Here is a 21,976-nt window from a genome sequence, read left to right as displayed (position 1 = left end):
CCTTCTCCTCAACCCTCTCTCGCTCTCTCCCCACCAGCAAAATGTCAGTCGCATCTTGTGCCATAGGCTACACTTGTCTGCCCATTATGCGTTTAAACAACTAGCTTGCCTGCTCCATCTGCACTGATTGGTGAAGTCATTTAATGAGCTCAATGTAAAAACAGTTTTAAAGTTGATTTCACAGGTTAAAAAAGAAACAATATAAACCTTAACTTTTTTGGAGTTCGAACCGGTTCAGAACTTTGTTTTGCTGGTCGAAACAGTGGAACGGAACAAAAAAAATGGTTCTGTTCAGAACGAAATGATTGGAAAACTATTTTGGTTCCAACCCCTGTGTTCATCTGACTCTGGGGGAGTAGATAAAGGGCTTCATTGCCAAAATCTCTAACTATCCCTTTAAAAGGTGCATTGTCAACATTGTGCGATCAGATTGAATCCCGACCTTGAATGTGTGGCATTAATATGAATCAATGTCTTATCTAATGAAACTACACAAATTCTCAGTTTCAGGCAAACAATATATGGTGTTGCTCATGGGTGTGGGGAGGTGTCACGATCGTCTTGCGAAGAGAGTGAGGACCAAAATGCAGCGTGTGGAAAGTACATCTTCTTTATTAAAGAAAGAAGACGAAAACGACACGAACACTATACAACTAAACAAAACAACAAAACAGATGACCGTGAAGCTATATAAACAAAATGGTGCTGACACTGACCACTACACACTGACATAGACAATTACCCACAAATGCATGATGCCCATGGCTGCCTTAAATATGGCTCCCAATCAGAGACAAATGAAAGACATCTGTCTCTGATTGAGAACCACTCAGGCAACCATAGACATACCTAGACACATTCACTCAACCATAGACATACCTAGAAACATTCACTCAACACAACCTCATACACTACACCCAACACCCCCTTTACCATATAACCACCCAAAAATGTCAAAACACAAACATTCCCCATGTCACACCCTGACCTAACTAAAATAATAAAGAAAACAAAGAATACTAAGGCCAGGGCGTGACATAACCCCCCCCTTAAGGTGCGAACTCCGGGCGCACCAGCATAAAGTCTAGGGGAGGGTCTGGGTGGGCGTCTGTCCACGGTGGCGGCTCTGGCACTGGTCGTGGTCCCCACCCCACCATAGTCACTACCCGCTTTCGTAGCCTCCTCCAAATGGCCACCCTCCACATTAACCCCACTGGATTAAGGGGCAGCACCGGACTAAGGGGCAGCACCGGACTAAGGGGCAGCACCGGACTAAGGGGCAGCACCGGACTAAGGGGCAGCACCGGACTAAGGGGCAGCACCAGGATAAGGGGCAGCACCAGGATAAGGGGCAGCACCAGGATAAGGGGCAGCTCCGGACTGAGGGACGGCAGCTCCGGACTGAGGGACGGATCCTGGCTGGATGACGGCTCTGGCGGATCCTGGCTGGACGGCTCTGGCGGATCCTGGCTGGACGGCTCATGGCTGGCTGACGGATCTGGCTGCTCATGGCTGGCTGACGGATCTGGCTGCTCATGGCTGGCTGACGGATCTGGCTGCTCATGGCTGGCTGACGGATCTGGCTGCTCATGGCTGGCTGACGGATCTGGCTGCTCATGGCTGGCTGACGGATCTGGCTGCTCATGCTGGCTGACGGCTCTGGACGCTCATGGCTGGCTGACGGCTCTGGCAGATCCTGTCTGGTTGGCGGCTCTGGCAGATCCTGTCTGGTTGGCGGCTCTGGCAGATCCTGTCTGGTTGGCGGCTCTGGCAGATCCTGTCTGGTTGGCGGCTCTGGCAGATCCTGTCTGGTTGGCGGCTCTGGCAGATCCTGACTGACGAATGGCTCTAGCGGCTCCTGACTGACTAACGGCTCTGACGGCTCGGGACAGACGGGCGGCTCTAATGGCTCGGGACAGACGGATGGCTCTAATGGCGCTGGGGAGACGGATGGCTCAGATGGCGCTGGGGAGACGGATGGCTCAGATGGCGCTGGGGAGACGGATGGCTCAGATGGCGCTGGGCAGACGGATGGCTCAGATGGCACTGGGCAGACGGATGGCTCTGGCCGGATGAGGCGCACTGTAGGCCTGGTGCGTGGTGCCGGAACTGGAGGCACCGGGCTAAGGACACGCACCTTCAGGCTAGTGCGGGGAGAAGGAACAGGGCATACTGGACCCTGGGGACGCACATTAGGCCTAGTGCGTGGTGCCGGAACTGGTGGTACCGGGCTGGGGACACGCATCTCAGGGCTAGTGCGGGGAGCAGCAACAGGATGCACAGGACTCTGGAGACGCACAGGAGGCTTGGTGCGTGGTGCCGGAATTGGTGGTACCGGGCTGGAGACACGCACCATAGGACGAGTGCGTGGAGGAGGAACAGGGCTCTGGAGACACACTGGAAGCCTGGTGCGTGGTGTAGGCACTGGTGGAACTGGACTGGGGCGGGGAGGTGGCGCCGGAAATACCGGACCGTGCAGGCGTACTGGTTCCCTTGAGCACCGAGCCTGCCCAACCTTACCTGGTTGAATGCTCCCCGTCGCCCGACCAGTGCGGGGAGGTGGAATAACCCGCACCGGGCTATGTAGGCGAACCGGGGACACCATGCGTAAGGCTGGTGCCATGTATGCCGGCCCGAGGAGACGCACTGGAGACCAGACGCGTTGAGCCGGCTTCATGGCACCTGGCTCAATGCCCAATCTAGCCCTACCAGTGCGGGGAGGTGGAATAACCCGCACCGGGCTATGAACACGTACAGGAGACACCGTGCGCTCTACTGCGTAACACGGTGTTCGCCCGTACTCCCGCTCTCCACGGTTAGCCTGAGAAGTGGGCGCAGGTCTCCTACCTGCCCTCGGCCCACTACCTCTAAGCCCCCCCCCAAGAAATGTTTTGGGTTGACTCACAGGCTTCCTACCGCGTCGTCGTGCTGCCTCCATTCGCCGGTATCCCTCCTCGCACTGCGCCAGAGAATCCCAGGCGGGCTCCGGCACTCGCCCTGGGTCGATCGCCCACCTGTCGATCTCCTCCCACGTAGTGTAGTCCAGATTACGCTCCCATTGCCATTCCTCCTTGCGCTGCTCCTGTTGCCGCTTATCACGCTGCTTGATCCCGCATTGGTGGGTAATTCTGTCACGATCGTCTTGCGAAGAGAGTGAGGACCAAAATGCAGCGTGTGGAAAGTACATCTTCTTTATTAAAGAAAGAAGACGAAAACGACACGAACACTATACAACTAAACAAAACAACAAAACAGACGACCGTGAAGCTATATAAACAAAATGGTGCTGACACTGACCACTACACACTGACATAGACAATTACCCACAAATGCATGATGCCCATGGCTGCCTTAAATATGGCTCCCAATCAGAGACAAATGAAAGACATCTGTCTCTGATTGAGAACCACTCAGGCAACCATAGACATACCTAGACACATTCACTCAACCATAGACATACCTAGAAACATTCACTCAACACAAACTCATACACTACACCCAACACCCCCTTTACCATATAACCACCCAAAAATGACAAAACACAAACATTCCCCATGTCACACCCTGACCTAACTAAAATAATAAAGAAAACAAAGAATACTAAGGCCAGGGCGTGACAGGAGGTGTGCTCCTTTGCATTTCATAATACATAATATACGCCATACAGCCAACATTCAAATATATGGATGTTTTGTGGTGTTTACATCAAATGTTGACTGGGATGTTTTCTGTATGGCATGTTTTCTGTGTGACCCTTTCTGTCCAATGAGGTCATTTCTGTAAAGATTATTTTTCAAGTAAAAATGTGGCCACAATTCAGAGCAGGGAACACATTTTAAGGTACAGTACTATGACTTTATTAGTCCCATATTGAGACCGCTTACTAAAAGCCTGTTTCTTCGCTGCTCTGGCACCCCAATGGTGGAACAAACTCCCTCACGACGCCAGGACAGCGGAGTCAATCACCACCTTCCGGAAACACCTGAAACCCCACCTCTTTAAGGAATACCTAGGATAGGATAAAGTAATCCTTCTAACCCCCCCCCCCCCCCCCCCTTAAAAGATTTAGATGCACTATTGTAAAGTGGCTGTTCCACTGGATATCATAAGGTGAATGCACCAATTTGTAAGTCGCTCTGGATAAGAGCGTCTGCTAAATGACTTAAATGTTGTGTAACTTGCTCTTAATTAACGACTAATGTGTATTTATTATGGCTAACAATGAAGTTATCAATGATTGACCAGTAATATGACTTATGTTTGAATAAGAAAATACTTAAGGCCTAATACATGACTAATAACACGGAATAAATACCTTCTTAGCTGCTTATATACACACTTATAAACTACTAATTAGTGACTAATATGTATACCTTAAAATAATGTGATACCCAGTTTTGACTTAAATTTGATGGAAAATCTATGGCTGTCTAGCCATAATCCCCAACATCTTGACAGAGCTTGAAGAATTCAGAAAATAATAATGGGCAAATATTGCACAGTCCAGGTGTGCAAAGATCTTTATAGATTTAACCAAGAAGACGTACAGCTGTAATTGATGTCCAATGTGTTTCTAACATTTGTTGACTCATGGAGCTGAGTACTTATGCCACAACTATTTTTAAGTTATTTAATTTCTAATATTTATTTTATTTTTTAAACACTTCGATATTGCAGAAACACATGTGTAGATTGTTGACAAAAAAAATAACAGTTACTCTTTCTGTGGCACACCAGTGTGATTCTGCTCTTTGGTACCACAAGTTGGTCAGCAAACACTGAATTGTGCAGCAAAAGTGACTCTTGTCTTCTATCTTCTAACCATTTCTCAGCAGCATTCTTCACACTTAGATTGCATAACTTACCCATCTGTTCTGTTCATTATTTAACGGAGTCTTTAAGCATTGATTTAGCTGGAAATGTGCTGTTCTCATTCAACCAGTTTAGTAAAGTGTGTCTCAAAGTTTCCTGTGTTCCTCTGAGTCTCCTGCTAATTTTCAATACACATTTTTTTTTTTGAGATTAATGTTAATTGAGAAATTAATAATTCCACCCCCCAGTATATGTTGTTACGGGAACATTTGGTAATTTTAGATGAATGAAAACCGAAATTAACCAGTCAAAGTTTATTGTAGTACTTTGGAAATTAAATGTGTCAAAATGTCAGCTAAACGTGGCTTCTCTTCTATTCTTGTAGAGTCTATTGTTTCCTGATGATGAATCATTGCATTCAGAAAGTATTCAGACTCCTTCCCTTTTTCTACATTTTGTTACATTACAGCCTTATTCTAAAATGGATTACATTTAAATCCTCATCAATCTACACACAATACCCCATAATGACAAAGCGAAAACAGGTTTTAGAATTTTTTTGCAAATGTATAAAAATAAACGTATTTACATAAGTACTCAGACCCTTTGCTATGAGACTCAACTGAGCTCAGGTGCACCCTGTTTCCATGGATCATTCTTGAGATGTTTCTACAACTGGAGTCCACCTGTCGTAAATTCAATTGAAAAGGCACACACCTGTATATATAAGGTCCCACAGACACTGCATGTCAGCGCAACAACCAAGCCATGAGATCAAAGGAATTGTCCATAGAACTCCGAGACAGGATTCTGTTGAGGCACAGATCTGGGGAAGGGCACCAAAAAAATTCTGCAGCATTTGAAGGTCCCCAAGAATACAGTGGCCTCCATCATTCTTAAATGGAAGAAGTTTGGAACCACTAAGTCTTTTCCTAGAGCTGGCCGCCCAGCCAAACTGAGCAATCAGGGGAGAAAGGCCTTGGTCAGGGAGGTGACCAAGAATTCAATGGTCACTCTGACCGAGCTCCAGAGTTCCTCTGTCGAGATGGGAGAACCTTCCAGAAGGACAACCATCTCTGCAGCACTCCACCAATCAGGCCTTAATGGTAGAGTTGCCAGATGGTTGTCACTCCTCACTAAAAGGCACATGACAGCCCGCTTGGAGTTTGCCAAAAAGTCACCTAAAGGACTCTCAGACCATGATAAACAAGATTATCTGGTCTGATGAAACCTGGCACCATCCCTATGGTGAAGCATGGTGGTGGCAGCATCATGCTGTGTGGATGTTTTTCAGCAGCAGGGACTGGGAGACTAGTCAGGATCGAGGGAAAGATTAACGGAGAGGTCCTTGATGAAATGGGACACCCACACATCAGTTCCTCTTAACCTTTTAGAGCCCTTAGAACCTCCTATAACGATATGTGGCCTGATTCACTCATAATCTTGGTCAAGCCAAATAAAGCGTGTGCTCCTCTTGTACAATTAGTTGAAGTGCATCTGCTTTCACTGAGTTTGTAATGAAGTGCTGCTCAAATTACAACATCAGTCAAACGTTTGGACACACCTACTTTGATGAATCACAAATATAAAATATATTTTGATTTAACACTTTTTTTTGATTACTACATAATTCCATATGTGTTATTTCATAGTTTTGATGTCTTCACTATTATTCTATAATGTAGAAAATTGTAAAAAAAATAAAAATAAAGGTGTGTCCAAACTTTTGACTGGTACTGTAGATGTAATATTTTGCGTAAAGCCTCTCAGCACTTAATGCGGTGCTCGTGTTGAGATGAAAAGCTGCTTTTCAGACATGAAATGGGATTCCTAATGAATACATTTGTAAAAATAGGCCACTAAAGATACTAGAGAGACATTGCCGGGCAATTCCACGGTAACAGAATGCTGCTGAGACGTATATTATGCCAAACAAAAAACAATGATTGCAAAGTTAAACCATACAACTCTATGCACAAGGACGACTTTTAACCATTTCCTCCATTTATTTGACAAAATCACATTTACTTGAACAGTGCAGATGCAAAGTTTGGAAACAGTACAAACAGCACAAACCATCCAGACCAGCATAACCAGCACCCCACCACCTTGCCTCGACTTTGGTCATACTATGGGAATGACTTGGCCTCAAACGGCTGTGCAGTGTTCCAGTGTCCAGACGACTGCCTCCAAATGACTGCTTTCCATTGTAACAGTTCACTTTCATTTGAGTAATGTTAGATAATACATCTAAATAATAATACCCACAGAGCCAGGACTCGTACTGTAACTCCCACCTTAAGCTATGTATTCATCTATCTCTAATTAAAGGGTTAATAATCAATCTGCACGGTTTTAGAGGTAGCAAAGCACATGCCCTGCTCTGACACAGGCCTTATTGTACTGTATGTGGGCCGTGGGCACTAAACCAGTTTATATTACTATTATGATTCTGAACAGCTATAACCACTGTAATGTGTACTGTATGATCCTGATTATATGTTTGAACTTCTGAGAACTTTATTCTAAACCTTTAATGTTTGACTATATGGTATTGTGATGAGGAACATGGTTGGATACTGTAGATTTTACTAACTTTATTCATCTCACTTTCCTCTCCCTCTCTTTCTTTTGTCTTTTGTGGTCTCTACGTTGACATTTCTTTCTCTTGTTTTGACCAGAAAGAACCATAGAAGACCATGAATCTGTGATGGAGGTGCTGTCCGGGTGGGGCATGGACACAGAGAGTCGCCTATATTTCCGGAAGAACTATGCCAAATATGAATTCTTCAATAAACCGCTGGTAAGACCAGGGTGTGATTAGCAAAACAATTGTGAACTAATTAGTACATTATACGGCCTGTTTTCTAAATGCACTGAGCTGGACCAGTAATGGATAGCTGATGTAAAGAGCCTGTGTGTTATGACTGATGTTGTTTTTCATATTGATAGGATTTTTTCCCAGATGACATGGTGTCCTTATCAAGTGAAACCAATGGGATTATGGACCATTCTCAGCTAATACAGGTATCTATTAAGCAACATTCTACATGTTGCTTCACTTTAAAGTTACAGAGTTAGGGCCAGTTTCCTGGACACAGATTAAGCAAAGGGTAAAAAAAAGCACTTTCGAAGAGACTCGATCCAGATTCTCTGTTCTCCAAGACCAGGCTTAATCTGTGTCCGGGAAACCGCCCCTCAGTGTTGCTGCTACAGTATTTAAGGACTATTTTTCTGTCCGACAGACATTTCTCAACTCAAGCACTTGTCCAGAGATCCATGGGCACCTCCATGCCAAAGAACAAGGCAGGAAGTCTTGGAAGAAGTTCTACTTTGTGTTGAGGAGGTCAGGTCTCTACTTCTCAAACAAGGGGACATCAAAGGTCAGTCAATAGCATTTGTTATATAAGTGTGTAGTCTATAAATGTTTCAATATTAAAGTAACTGTTGTCACGTTTTTCCAGATTTCAATGAAACATGGCCTTTAATGGATTACAATATGAATTACAAAGATTTCCTTCAAAAAACGTTTTTGCAAAAAAGCAAGTAGGTTTAAGGAGAGAACTGAACTTGTTTTACCTGCTGCTTTATGGGTTCATGTGAGAAGCCTGTGTCAATTTGCCAGAGTGGTGTGGTGTACAGTAGGGGAGTAGCTAGCTCTATTGTTCCCTGGCTGCTCTGTGGAACTGGTTGAGCTAGCTTTCCCTCAGGTCAGATGGCATGCCACTGCCAAGGACTGAGCCCTCAACACCCATGGATGACAGGTGAATCTTAGACCTGCACAGCACTGTGCCAAACCAACCACTTCCCCCTCTCCCAACTACAGAAGAGCTGTTCTTTAGACTAGAGCACAAAATGACCCGGGTTTGCAATCTCCAATATAGGCAATCCAATTAGTAACAGAAGTTAGATTTGATTTAATTATTTTTGTTTGATATGATGTGATTTATGCTCATGTGTACATTGGTTTTGGCTACAATTTTGGTTGGTGTCATACACATTGCCAGTCAGTCAACACATACCCAGACAACTATACCTACAGTCAAGTCCATAATTATTCTAACCTTGATAAAGATGGGCAAAAAATACTCTATAAAATAAATAATTCAAATACTGAGCTAAATTGTATGCAAAAACATTTGGGGTTGAAATTATATTTTTTTATAATAATACAATTGCTCAGAGAAATAGATTTGTATTTATTTGATATAGTATTTTTTGCTAATCTTTATCAAGGGTGCCAATAATTATGGACTTGACTGTACCTGTGCTTGACACTGTGCAACAGGGAAGTGAGAATGTTGTGTCGCAGTCACATAGTTTCAACAATGGTTTGCTTTGTGCTCCTTTGCTTTGGCTCCCTGACAGTATGCTTATAGTATTAATAAAGCTCCTATCACTTTGTCACATATTTGGTCCTATCTTTAACACTAAATATACATACTAGCCACACCTACAGTGTAATGGATAGGGCAATACTATTTGCTTGACTATGTTGAAGTGTGCCAACCTTGTCCCACCTCTCAGCTCGAAGGAGTCTGCAGCTAAAACAACGATCACTTTTAGTCTGTGATCACAATCGACCAGGGCACTTGCTTAGCATCTGTCCTCACACTGGGCAACCCTGCATTGTTCACATTTCTACCCCGATCCCTCACATAGTTGGATTTGTAATGGAACTTGAGGCTTGAGGCTACCCCTGGTTGCAATGGAGCATCGTGTGTTGGGGGGTGATGTGACATAAACACAATAATGAACACTGAAAGGCATGTGGAGATTTGAGACGTTTCTTGTTCTCTATTCACAGGAACCAAGGCATCTCCAGTTTATTGCCGAGTTCAGTGACGGCGACGTCTACACGTTACTATCGGCGAAGAAGATACACGGAGCGCCGACGGACTATGGCTTCTGTGTCAAGGTACTTTTGCATTTTCTATCCATAAACCTATACTTTGGTGTTTTACAATGTTAAGTTATTCAATGGAACTGTATTTATCCCATCAGGCGCAATTAAGGAAAGGAAAGTCATTTCCGAGTTCTGTTTGATAAACTCATGCTTTCTCTTCATGATGATCCTCCAGTCTACTAAGCGTGGCTCTCCCCGAGACCTCAAGCTGTTGTGTGCAGATGATGAGCAAACCAGAACCTGCTGGGTCACTGCCATGCGCCTCTTTAAGGTACAGTCACCATGCTGCCCCCTTATCACATCCTCTGTCTGTGTGCGTCCCAAATGTACACCCTATTCCCTATATAGTGCACCACCTTTGACCAGGGGTCATAGTGGTGCACTATGTAGGGAACAGGGTGCCATTGGGGATGCGACCTCTGTCAAGTGTCTCCAGATCTCCAAAGTCAGCACAACTCTAGTAGTGTGGTCTTTCCTGACCCCCAACTGACTACTGTATGCCATCCATCCATGCCTCATCATGTCTGATCGGTGCTTACTGAACAACGTTATCACCTACTGTTTTGTGTTGCAGTATGGGTTGCAGCTGTACCAAAACTTCATTCAACCACACCAGAAACAGAAAGCTTCACCTATGGTAAGTGGTGTGTAAATATCAATGTGCCGGTACACTGTTTAAAGCACATGACCCAGAACACACAGTCTAGTAGTCATACCGGAGTGATCTTCTAGAATAGTCTAAAATGAAAGCGTTTCCCCCTCAAATTCCAGTATTCTTTATGAGTAAACACATGTTCTATTTTGGGCACTGGAACATGTTCGAGGAGCCTGGCTCCTCTAAAAATAACCCGAGATCAGCTGCTCTCAGACTTAACACCTCGTCACTTCTACTTTGCTGTCAGAGGAATGCACAGAGTGTCCAGGCATGGGTCTGGGACCCTGAGCTCAGCGCTGCAAAGGGAAGGGCTAGGATGCATCTCAAATGGCACCCGATTCTCTATGTACAGTAGTGCACTTGTGGTCAAAAGTAGTGTACTATAACTGGGGAAAGGGTGCCATTTGGGATGCACACCTAGACTAACCCAGCTTCCGGGAACATGCTTGGGGAGTATATTAGGTTAGGGTACAGGATATACTGTAGAGGGGTCATGGCGCTGCTTAATCTCCTTTACCCTGCCGTACAGCCGCTACAGCCTAGAGCAGCCAAACTCAACTGGCGGATCGCAGTCCGGGTTCGGACCCAGAGAAGGGTCAATACGGACCGGACAACGTCACATTTTGTTATATAAAGTTAATCAATTATTTTTGACAGCTTTTTAAAAAATCTACCGGGCGCATCGGCCTCTAACTCAGCAACCTCTCTTTCTCTCAAAAACAACGCCCACCTCAACTAGTGCCCTGTCTAATCCAATCGCGTGGTTATATGCAAATACAAGAGGCCGCGTCTTACCCAATAACATCAATCCAAATATCCTCTGCGGAACCTTGGGACAAGCAGGCAGAAAGATTTGACCGCGGTTCAACTGTTAATATCACAGGTGGGAGCTTAGTTACCAGTATCTTTGTTAATATGGCTTGTTAAAACAAAATGAAAAGCTGGCCCTGAAAACCAAATAATCAAAGACAAGTGGACGGAACAGTATGTATTTATTCTACCCGCAACTTGCACAAAACCAATGTGGTTGATATGCAGTGAGTCCGTAGCCCTCGTGAAAAGTGCCCATGTTAAGCGCCATTATGACACCAGGCATAGTAATTTAGATCAAACGTATCCTCTGAACACGGAGGTGAGAACAAACCAGATGAACCAACTAAAATTCCAATATGAGAGGTCCACCAGAAGTCCTTGTCGATTCCCTGACAGCCCAACAACGTACAATGGAGTGTTCACTGAGGATAGCCTGGGTTTTGGGAAAACACAACCAAAACCTTTTCAGACGCTGAGATGGTAAAATAATGCATGTGTGAAGTTGCTGACACCTTGCTTTAAGGTCAACAAAAAGATGAGCTCAGAGAAAAGATCAAACCGATCCCACTGTCAGATTCCACAGCAATGAGGAGAACTGAAATATTAGCTGAAGATTTGACTTCACAACTTGATGAGGCCATTCAGAATGCACCACGCATTCCATTAGCTGTGGATGAATCAACAGATGACACTGATAGTGCCCAGCTTCTGGTGTTTGTCAGATTTTATAATTCTGTGGGGAGCTGTTGGGCTTAACAAATCAAGAAGCACACACACAGGGAGAGGATATCCCATGAGGCCATCAAAGCGATGCTGACAAAAAGCAGGCTAGATCTGAAGTCTGTGGTCTCCATCACAGATGGCGCTCCAGCCATGTTAGGAAGAGGGAGGGGACTGGTTGCACGTTTAAAAGAGGACCACCGTGACCTGACATCATACCACTGCATAATCCATCAATCTGTTCTGTGTGCCAGTCTGGGAAAAGAGTATTCTGAGGTCATGACAACGATGATGAAACTTATCCATTTTTTGAGAGCCACATCATCCTTACAATACCGTCTTCTACGAAGCATTCTGACAGAGGCCAATGCCAATTCTGCTCACTTACTACTGCACAACAATGTCGGGTGACTCAGCAAAGGCCGAGTTTGGGAACGCTTTTGGGCCATTCAGGAAGAAATCAAAGCTTTCTTATCAGAGCAAAAGAGTGACAAGGCAACTCAGTTTTTGGAGTTTTTGGAAGATGAGGAGAAGATGGGAACAGTTGCATTTTTGACAGACATTACATCACACCTTAATCAACTGAATGTTAAGCTGCAGGGATGGCACAACACAGTGTGTGATGTGATAACAGCAGTCCGGGCTTTCCAGAAGAAATTGGAGCTTTTCAAGAATGATCTCCAGGGAGAACTTGTCCACTTCCCCAATCTTCTGGTGCAAATGCAGGGAGACAAAGATGTTCCCAAACCATGTTGATTTCATCCAGAAGCTGATGGAAAACTTAAAGGCTCGCTTTGATGACTTCACGGTTGGAAGAGAACTGCTGCTGCTCATCCAGAACCCCTTCTTGGTCACAAATGTGACAAAGTTGTCAGAAGAAGCAAAACAGATCTTCAGATGGGTAGATGTTGCCTCACTGCAAATGGAGTTGATTGAGCTGCAAGAAAATGTGTCTTTGAAGGAGCAGACTGGTGACTGTGACCCTGTTACTTTCTGGGGAAAGATGGTGCCTGCAGCTGATGTCCCTGTTCTCAAGAAACTGGCACTATACATCCTGACCATGTTTGGCTCCGCATACAGCTGTGAATCAGCTTTCTCCACAATTAACTTTATTAAAACAAATACCGCTCTATGTTCAGCAATGAACAACGGCACCAGTGTCTCAGAGTTGCTCTCACACCATTTTGTGCCAAAGTTCAAAACATTGTCAGGAGATAGAAAGTGTCATTTCTCTCATTGATGCAAGGCCCAGAGTGACTTCTACATGAATATTGCACGGCCCACAGAGACATTCTGTGCATTCAGATTATTGTTTTTGTTCAACTCTCCTTTGTTCTCCAGAAAACATGTACTTTATTTTATTATAATTCAAGCTCACAGTGCACTTTATGCACAGACAGTAATGCAACCACTTGTGTTCTTCTGCAATGTTGCACATGTTTGCATTCAAAATAAGTTGTAGCTCATTTTCTGTATTTAATGTACATTTTATATAACAACATGTTTCCTAAGTCGTGGACGACTATGTTTGTTACTGCGGCTGTACCACAACGCCGATAAAGGACGATATCCATCCTGACCTTTGCCACCTAGGAACCTTCTCAAATAGTAGTTGAGTACCCCTGCGCTAGACCAACCCCCAGCACTGACATATAGACTGGTCCAAAATGATTGATGAGCAATAATGACTGTATATTATAGTAGTTGAGTACCCCTGCGCTAGACCAACCCCCAGCACTGACATATAGACTGGTCCAAGATGATCGATGAGCAATAATGACTGTATATTATAGTAGTTGAGTACCCCTGCGCTAGACCAACCCCCAGCACTGACATATAGACTGGTCCAAAATGATTGATGAGCAATAATGACTGTATATTATAGTAGTTGAGTACCCCTGCGCTAGACCAACCCCCAGCACTGACATATAGACTGGTCCAAAATGATTGATGAGCAATAATGACTGTATATTATAGTAGTTGAGTACCCCTGCGCTAGACCAACCCCCAGCACTGACATATAGACTGGTCCAAAATGATTGATGAGCAATAATGACTGTATATTATAGTAGTTGAGTACCCCTGCGCTAGACCAACCCCCAGCACTGACATATAGACTGGTCCAAAATGATTGATGAGCAATAATGACTGTATATTATAGTAGTTGAGTACCCCTGCGCTAGACCAACCCCCAGCACTGACATATAGACTGGTCCAAAATGATTGATGAGCAATAATGACTGTATATTATAGTAGTTGGCCCCTGGCCTAGAGCACAGCACGCCGCTAGACTAGACCGCCGGACAGAGAATTAGATCTTAACGAAACCAAACTGAAAATTGAGACATGTCAAGGAAAGGAGCAATCAGTTTGTTTGCACACTGATGTCCGGGAACGCCAGCATTATATTTACATCATCTGAATGGACCGGAGAAAAGTCTAAGAAGGATTCACATGTTTCTACCTTAAAGTCAACACTAGTCACTTTGTTACAACTAACCCACTGTTCTCCGGGTGCCGAAAATGTGGATGTCGATTATGGCAGCCCCCCCCTCCCCCGCACCTCTCTGATTCAGACACATTTCAGTTGAATGCATTCAGTTGTACAACTGACTAGGTATCTCCCTTTCCTGAGGTTAGGTTTTCATTTTTTTATTTAACTAGGTAAGTCAGTTAAGAACAAATTCTTATTTACAATGACGGCCTACCAAAAGGCAAAAGGCCTCCTGCGGGGACGGGGGCCTGGGATTAAAAATAAATAAATAAATATAGGACAAAACACACATCACAACAAGAGAGACAACACTACATAAAGCGAGACCTAAGACAACAACATAGCAAGGCAGCAACAATATAACAATCCTAATCCTGATAAGAAATATTTTATTTTGTGTGTGATTATTTAGAACCAGTGGCTATGAGAGTTTAAGGGACTACCGTCAATGCTCTGTGTCATTCTATTCCAAACCGCTCTAATCTCCAGTCACTTGAGCACATTCTGCTCGGAATCATCTAGAAATTATACTCAAGTCACACTTCTCAGACACTAGATGGCAGCACAATACCACACACAGAAAGCATGAATGTGCTTCTCCTATAACCTTTCACTCACCATCTGTACACATATTTTCTAAATTTCAAACACTGTTACCCTGTATACTCGTAATAATATATACTACCTCAAACATGATGTACATTTCCAGAGAAGTATCTCCGAGAACTCCTTGGTGGCCATGGACTTCTCAGGACACAAGAGCCGGGTGATCGAGAACCCATCGGAGGCGCTGTCCGTAGCCGTGGAGGAGGGGCTCTCATGGAGGGTAGGCCATTTGGTTCTCTCTCTGACATCATGTCTCTCTACTCAGCATGACACACTAGTGACACACTGGTCCTGCAATAGTGCTTAAAGGATTATTTTACCATGACTGAATACCTGACAACAGATGCTTTGTCAATGCCCAAAATGTGTATAAGGTGTGAAATGATGATGCACCCATGTGAAAATAGTCCAAGCGTGTGATACTTGGACTCCTCCTCTCCTTCCCTTCAGAGGAAAAGCTGCCACCGTCTGAGCTCCCATGGAAGCCCATCCACCTCCCAGAGTCCCATGTCAAACATAGGTTAGTAGAAGGCCATTTTTTTTACCATGCAGGCAGCAACTCCCAGGAATGCAGTCACATCCCTCCTGACCAAATACACTTAAAGGTGCTACATGTAGAATGTATCAACCATGTGGAATCTAGGTGAATTGTAACAACACCTATGCTGTATTCCAAACAACCCCCCTCCCCCGTATCCCATTTTCCTGTTAACATGGTGAAGAGGTTAGTGCAGTCCAGAATCCTTGGACCTATCCTAAACCCTAACCTTAACCCTAATGATTTAAAATTTCAATTTCAATGGGGTAACGTATAGCATGGACCAAACAGCCGTAAAAACAATATTTTTTTGTTATTGAAAAGATATTTCACAGCCATTTAGATGGTACAATGATTCCCTACACCATTCAGGGATTGTTTTCTCACATAAACTGAACTTCAGCGACGAGTGTAGAATTTTAGCAACCACGAAATAATAGCGCGACTTCTACATTGTCCGCTTTCCCCAGTCTGCTTTTGTTCAATGTGATCGAGGAGGAGATGACCATGCCTCTTAGTGACGCCAATGAGAGGGAGGGTGCAGTTTTCCCAGAAGCCGGTCTGGCTTTTGTTGTCAAATAGAAAGTCTGTATTTTAGAATACGATTTTGAATTGGCCCACAATAATTTTGGGGTGAAAAAATATTGTGAATCACTATCATTCCACTATAACTGCAGATATATTATGGACATTTTCTGAAATTACAATGCAAAGATTATACAAGTAGCTAATTTAATGACTCCGCCACCAGTGTCTACTCCCTTCCGGCGTCAAATCAAATTTTATCTGTCACATGCGCCAAATACAACATACCGTGAAATGCTTACTTACAAGTCATTAACCAACCGTGCAGAATGGGGTGGGGTCATATTCATGGGTGGTATTCATCCATTTTACAACTGAAAACAAAAACAATAATTTCTTATTGGACAATTTCAGGACAGCCCCTCCCAGTTTCTGCACACTTAGAAAAAAAGGTTCCAAAAGGGTTTCTTCGGCTGTCCCCATTGGAGAACCGTTTTTGATTCCATGTAGAATCGTTTGTGTAAAGGGTTCTACCTGGAACTAAAAAGGGGTCTTCAAAGGTTTCTCTTATGGGGACAGCTGAAGAACCCTTTTAGGTTTTAGATAGCACCTTTTTTTTCTAAGAGTGTGTATGTTTTCCTCCATTTGGTGCCTAATGAAATTCACCATGGTCGCCCTGTGTGTTTTGCAGCCCTCCATATGGCCCAGCCCTGGTTCCACAGCAAACTGTCCAGAGATGAGGCACACCGCTTGATCACTCAACAAGGTCTGATTGATGGGTGAGCAGCATCAGACACTTTTCTGTGTGTTTTGTCGCAAAGAACTCTAAATATACTGAACAAAAATATCAACGCAACATGCAACGATTTCAAAGGAAATCAGTAAATTTAAATGAATTAGGCCCTAATCTATGGATTTCACATGTTGGCCACAGACACCTTAAAAAAAAAAAATGGAGCAGCGTTGATCAGAAAAACAATCTGAATCTGATGTGACCACCATTTGCCTCATCTCCTTCGCATAGTATTGATCAGGCTGTTGATTGTGGCCTGTGGAATGTTGTCCCAGTCCTCTTCAGTGGCTGTGCGAAGTTGCTGGGTATTGGCTGTAACTGGAACACGCTGTCGTACGCGTCGATCCAGAGCATTCCAAACATGCTCAATGGGTGACATGTCTGGTGAGTATGCAGGTCATGGATGAATTGGGACATTTTCAGCTTCCAGGAATTGTGTACGACAATGGGCCTCATGATCTCGTCACGGTATCTCTGTGCATTCAAATTGCCATCGATAAAATGTAATTGTGTTCGTTGTCCGTAGCTTATGCTTGCCCATACCTTAACCCAACCACCACCGCATCTCTGGTCACAACGTTGACATCAGCAAACCATTTGCCCACGCAACACTATACATGTGGTCTGCGGTTATGAGACCAGTTGGACGTACTGCCAAATTCTCTAAAATGACGTTGAGGATTGCTTATGGTAGAGAAATGTACATTACATTTTCTGGCAAGCGCTCTGGTGGACATTCCTGAAGTCAGCATGCCAATTGCACGCTCCCTCAAAACATGATACATCTGTGGCATTGTGTTGTGTGACAAAACTGCGCATTTTAGAGTGGTCTTTTGTTGTTCCCAGCACAAGGTGCACCTGTGTAATGAGCATGCTGTTTAATCAGCTTCTCGATATGCCACACCTGTCAGGCGGATGGCTTGTCTTGGCAAAGGAGAAATGCTCACTAACTGGAATGTCAAAAATGTGTGCGTAACATTTTTGTGCATATGGAACATTTCGGAGATCTTTATATTTCAGCTCATGAGACAGGGGACCAACACTTTACATGTTTCGTTTTATATTTTTGTTCAGTGTAGCTTTTGTATTTTCCTCCCTACACTTTTTTTTCTTCAAACGGACAGAAATACCATTTACAAAATTGTCCCAAGGTGTTCCTGAAGAAACTGAGATTTTTTCTTTTGTTTTCAGAGTATTTCTTCTAAGGGACAGCCAAAGCAACCCCAAGACATTTGTACTGTCACTGTGCCACACACAGAGAATCAAACACTTTCAGATCTTACCGGTGAGTATAACCCCTTGTTTTGGTATGTGCACTTCTCTTATCTTTTAGATGACATGCTCAAGCTTGTGTGTGTGTGTGTTAGGTGGATGACGAGGGCGATCTGTTCTACAGTCTGGACGACGGTCACACACGCTTCACTGATCTGATCCAGCTAGTGGAGTTCTACCAGCTCAACCGGGGCGTGCTGCCCTGCAAACTCAAACACCACTGTGCCAGGATCACCCTTTGAGGGGCCAGGGGTCTCCCAGGGCCCAATACATACAGAGGCACCTTAATCACAGCCAGGGCCTCCGGAGAACCAACCACCCATGCATCCCTCCCTCCCTACCGTGCCTTGGACAGGAGACACAGAGAACACCGCCAGACATAAGCCAGCTGAAACCACTGTTATAATCACCCACTAGAACCCATCCTCTTGGAGACAAACGTGGTAATCGGTCTTTGTAATGACTTTGTTTTTCAATAAAATATGAATTAGAGGTGTTAGGATGTGAAATAGATGAAGATTCTATGTCACAACCCACTGGGCAGACTAGTTTGAATCAACATGGTTTCCATGTCATTTCAACAACAACAAAAATCTGTGAGATGACGTTGAATCATTGTGAAATACTAATTGGATTTGCAAAAAGTCATCAACGTAAAGGAATTTCATCGTTTTTTTTGTCACCCAACTTTTTACCTTAATCCATTGATGTGAGTTTTTTTGTTGAATTCACATTAGTTGACAATTCAACCAAATGTAAATCAAGATGTTAAAATGACTTCAGTGGGAAGTGACCACAGGTGTTGAGAAATCTGGTGTTGGATAAAGTGCATCTACTGTAGACTTGATGTGACCGGAGGGCTCTACTGCGAGCCCATTGGTTCACCCTGTATGTTAGCCCGGGTGTGGGTACGAATCACAAACACCGCAGTGACTCGTGTGGAGTCCAAACTTCAGTTAATGTACTGTATATAATGTGGAGCTGATCATGTTTGCAATGTGTATCGGCTTACTTGCTCATTACAACTTTCTATGGGAATGAACATCTACCGTAGCCAACTGTTGGATCCGTAGAGCAAGAGTGGCTATTTGACTCAGTTCACACCATGTGAATAGAATGACCAGTGTGGTATAGCCATAATATTTGTGCATTATTGGCACAGTTAAGCTGAACCTGGTCATTTGTCAGTAGGAGGGGATCACTACTATCAGGTTGTAGGCAAGGCATGATGGGAAATGTAGTATGTAGGCTACAGTGGTCCTCTGGCCTTGGTCATCTCCTGGGTAAACTAAGCTGTTGCTCGTTGTTTTTTTCACATCTCAAGGAATTCAGGTATTTTTCTAAAACAAATTATGATTAAAAAATATATATTTTAGAGGTATGAGTAGCAGAGGAGAATGCAAAGTGGTTGCATGTTGTTTAAGCTGGACTGTGACCGCTGTAAGGAGAGAGCATGCACAACAACGTGCTTCACTAGCCTGCACTGTACATTACTTTGAATTGTATTGATTGCATTTGAATCAATACATGTAAAACTGCTCTCTGTTGTTGTAGCAAGAGCCACAGAAGAAATATTTGACTAAGGGCCGGATTCAATGCTTATTGCCGAAGTTCCACTTTGTTGCCCGATTGACATTTAAAGGGAATGTTCCCGTTTTAGTGGAGACTTCATTCACGGCAAACGCTGCATATGCCGGCTCAATCGGAAATTACCTTTACATTTCAAGCACACTGCAGCGCTGAACTTCGGCACTACGGATTGAATCCAGACCTAATTTTAGATTTAGACCACAAAGTGTAAGATAGAAATACAGTATAATATTGTGATTTTATTGATCAAAATCTGAATTGTTGTACATTGACATTTAATGTTTTATAGTCTTTTTTAAGATTCAGGTAAACCATGTGCAGCACCTGGAATGGTTGAATATTGATGTAAACAACAAAACTATGACATACATCATGTACTGTTTGTTGCTTCGTTTTGGAAATGGTACTGTAATCATGCAGCAATTTGTACAGACCGGTTTCACCAGTACGATATAATGAAACAAGATGTACTGTGCTTTGAAACAAGTTAAATAACCAAGACATGTTAACAATGCATTTCATACAATGTTTCTTTTAACATAGAGGGAGAACAGTGCATTTAAATAGTAATGCATGTCATGAACTGTCATGTTTTATAAAGGAAGCTAAATAAAGGAAGCAAACAAATGTCTGATTTCAGTTGTATAATTGTTACGTATTGAGAATTAGCCACAAGATAAACACAAATGTATATACATTCATGAAAATATTGCATTTATATTGTTGTAGATGACATGCTAGTTGCACTGTAGTTGAAACACTGGTAACACTAATTTCTGATAATAGTGACCTAAAGAGACTTTGAGCGTGGTATTATCGTCGGTGCCAAGCGCGCCAGTTCCAGTGTCTCAGAAATGGCCGGCCTCCTGGGCTTTTCACTCATTTACCGAGAATGGTGCAACAAACAAAAAACATCCAGTCAGCGGCAGTCCTGTGGGCGAAATCCGCTTGTTGATGAGAGATCGTTCCAGCGAACAGGCGGGCCTCAAACAGGCAAATAACGGTGCAGTACAACAGTGGTGTGCAGAACGGCATCTCGTCCAGTGGGCACGTGATCACCATCACTGGACAATTGAGGAGTGGAAAAACATTACCTGGTCCGACGAATCCCGATTCCTGGTCCGTCACGCTGATGGCAGAGTCAGGATTTGTCGTAAGCAACATGAGTTAATGGCCCAATCCTGCCTGCTGTCAACAGTACAGGCTGGTGGTGTAATGGTGTGGGGAATGCTTTCCTGGTACACGTTAGGTCCCGTGATACCAATTGAGCAATGTTTCCACGCCCCGAATAATTCAGTCTGTTCTGGAGGCAAAAGAGCATATGGGTGTATAATTCATCAGAAGAAAACAGAGAGAGAAAGACTGCAAGTTCCTTAATGTTTTGGCTGTAGCCCATGGCTACATTAAGGAACTGGCATATTCTCTCTCTCCCTTTGTTTTCTTCTGTTGAATTCAATATACAAGCTTCTGTGTTTGTCAAAGGTGCGGATAGATTTCCAGCGTTGTGCTTCGTTTGACAGTTCCGCGCGTGTATGCGTATCTTTCTGCCAACAAGTGATAGCCATCCATCGAATGAAATAAGCGAGAGATAGACAGGACTTAACAGCACCTTATAAACTCACTTGCTGAACTGAAGAGACTGCGATTCAGAAGTTAATAAACATTGTTAAAACAATGAAAATACCCAGACAGTCCCCAAATGGACCTTTATTGATATACATGGTGACTTGTGTTTAGTAAAAAGCATTGTGTAAAGGTTTAGTAGATGACTATTGCCTTACCTATGTGTTATAAAAGCCAATCTGACTTGTTAGGCTATATTGCTAGTAGCCTAGTGTTTAAATGGTCCCCCGAATCCCCCTCCCCTAATTAGCCTACTATAGTAGGGTATGAAATAGACAGGAACATATTAGGCCTAACTGGCTACATGATCTGTGTCAGTGTGTGTGAGTGTTTTTCTCTGTTTTATTCCTACCTAGACTGCACCAATGCAGTTGATGATCTGTCATTTCTTACAGACACAGACAGAGCACTCAGACCAGCAGAACCAGACGTTTTAGCAAAGAAATCGGTTAATTTCAAACATTTAGCAGCGTCGACCTCAAGAGCCCTTTTTGGTCTCTAACTTCTTCGTCACCACCCTTCCGTTTTTTTCTGTTTTGACTGAGTGACTGACATACAGTACCAGTCAAAAGTTTGGACACACCTACTCATTTCAGGGTTTTTCTATATTTTTACTATTTTCTACATTG

At 43.7% G+C, this 21,976-nt stretch overlaps 1 protein-coding gene across 6 annotated transcripts in view; it reads left to right on the top strand.

Annotated features, from left to right (window-relative positions):
• Positions 1 to 20,351, top strand: part of LOC120058237 (growth factor receptor-bound protein 14-like) — a 44,786-nt gene extending 24,435 nt beyond the window's left edge. For 5 of the 6 annotated variants that reach the window (XM_039006751.1, XM_039006755.1, XM_039006754.1 and 2 more), the window contains 11 exons: positions 7,494 to 7,615; positions 7,765 to 7,839; positions 8,058 to 8,195; positions 9,620 to 9,730; positions 9,894 to 9,989; positions 10,293 to 10,355; positions 15,110 to 15,226; positions 15,457 to 15,526; positions 16,761 to 16,848; positions 18,054 to 18,147; positions 18,230 to 20,351. In XM_039006751.1, the coding sequence (XP_038862679.1) occupies positions 7,494 to 7,615; positions 7,765 to 7,839; positions 8,058 to 8,195; positions 9,620 to 9,730; positions 9,894 to 9,989; positions 10,293 to 10,355; positions 15,110 to 15,226; positions 15,457 to 15,526; positions 16,761 to 16,848; positions 18,054 to 18,147; positions 18,230 to 18,376 (1,121 nt within the window). In that variant the 3' untranslated portion in view covers positions 18,377 to 20,351. The remainder of the gene's footprint in view (positions 1 to 7,493; positions 7,616 to 7,764; positions 7,840 to 8,057; positions 8,196 to 9,619; positions 9,731 to 9,893; positions 9,990 to 10,292; positions 10,356 to 15,109; positions 15,227 to 15,456; positions 15,527 to 16,760; positions 16,849 to 18,053; positions 18,148 to 18,229) is intronic. The other variant, XR_005477992.1, reaches the window with a different exon arrangement.
• Positions 20,352 to 21,976: the final 1,625 nt, after the last annotated feature.

The sequence above is a fragment of the Salvelinus namaycush genome, chromosome 13 (assembly GCF_016432855.1).
Source record: "Salvelinus namaycush isolate Seneca chromosome 13, SaNama_1.0, whole genome shotgun sequence".
Taxonomy (NCBI): domain Eukaryota; kingdom Metazoa; phylum Chordata; class Actinopteri; order Salmoniformes; family Salmonidae; genus Salvelinus; species Salvelinus namaycush.
This window is presented reverse-complemented; position numbering and strand designations above follow the sequence as displayed.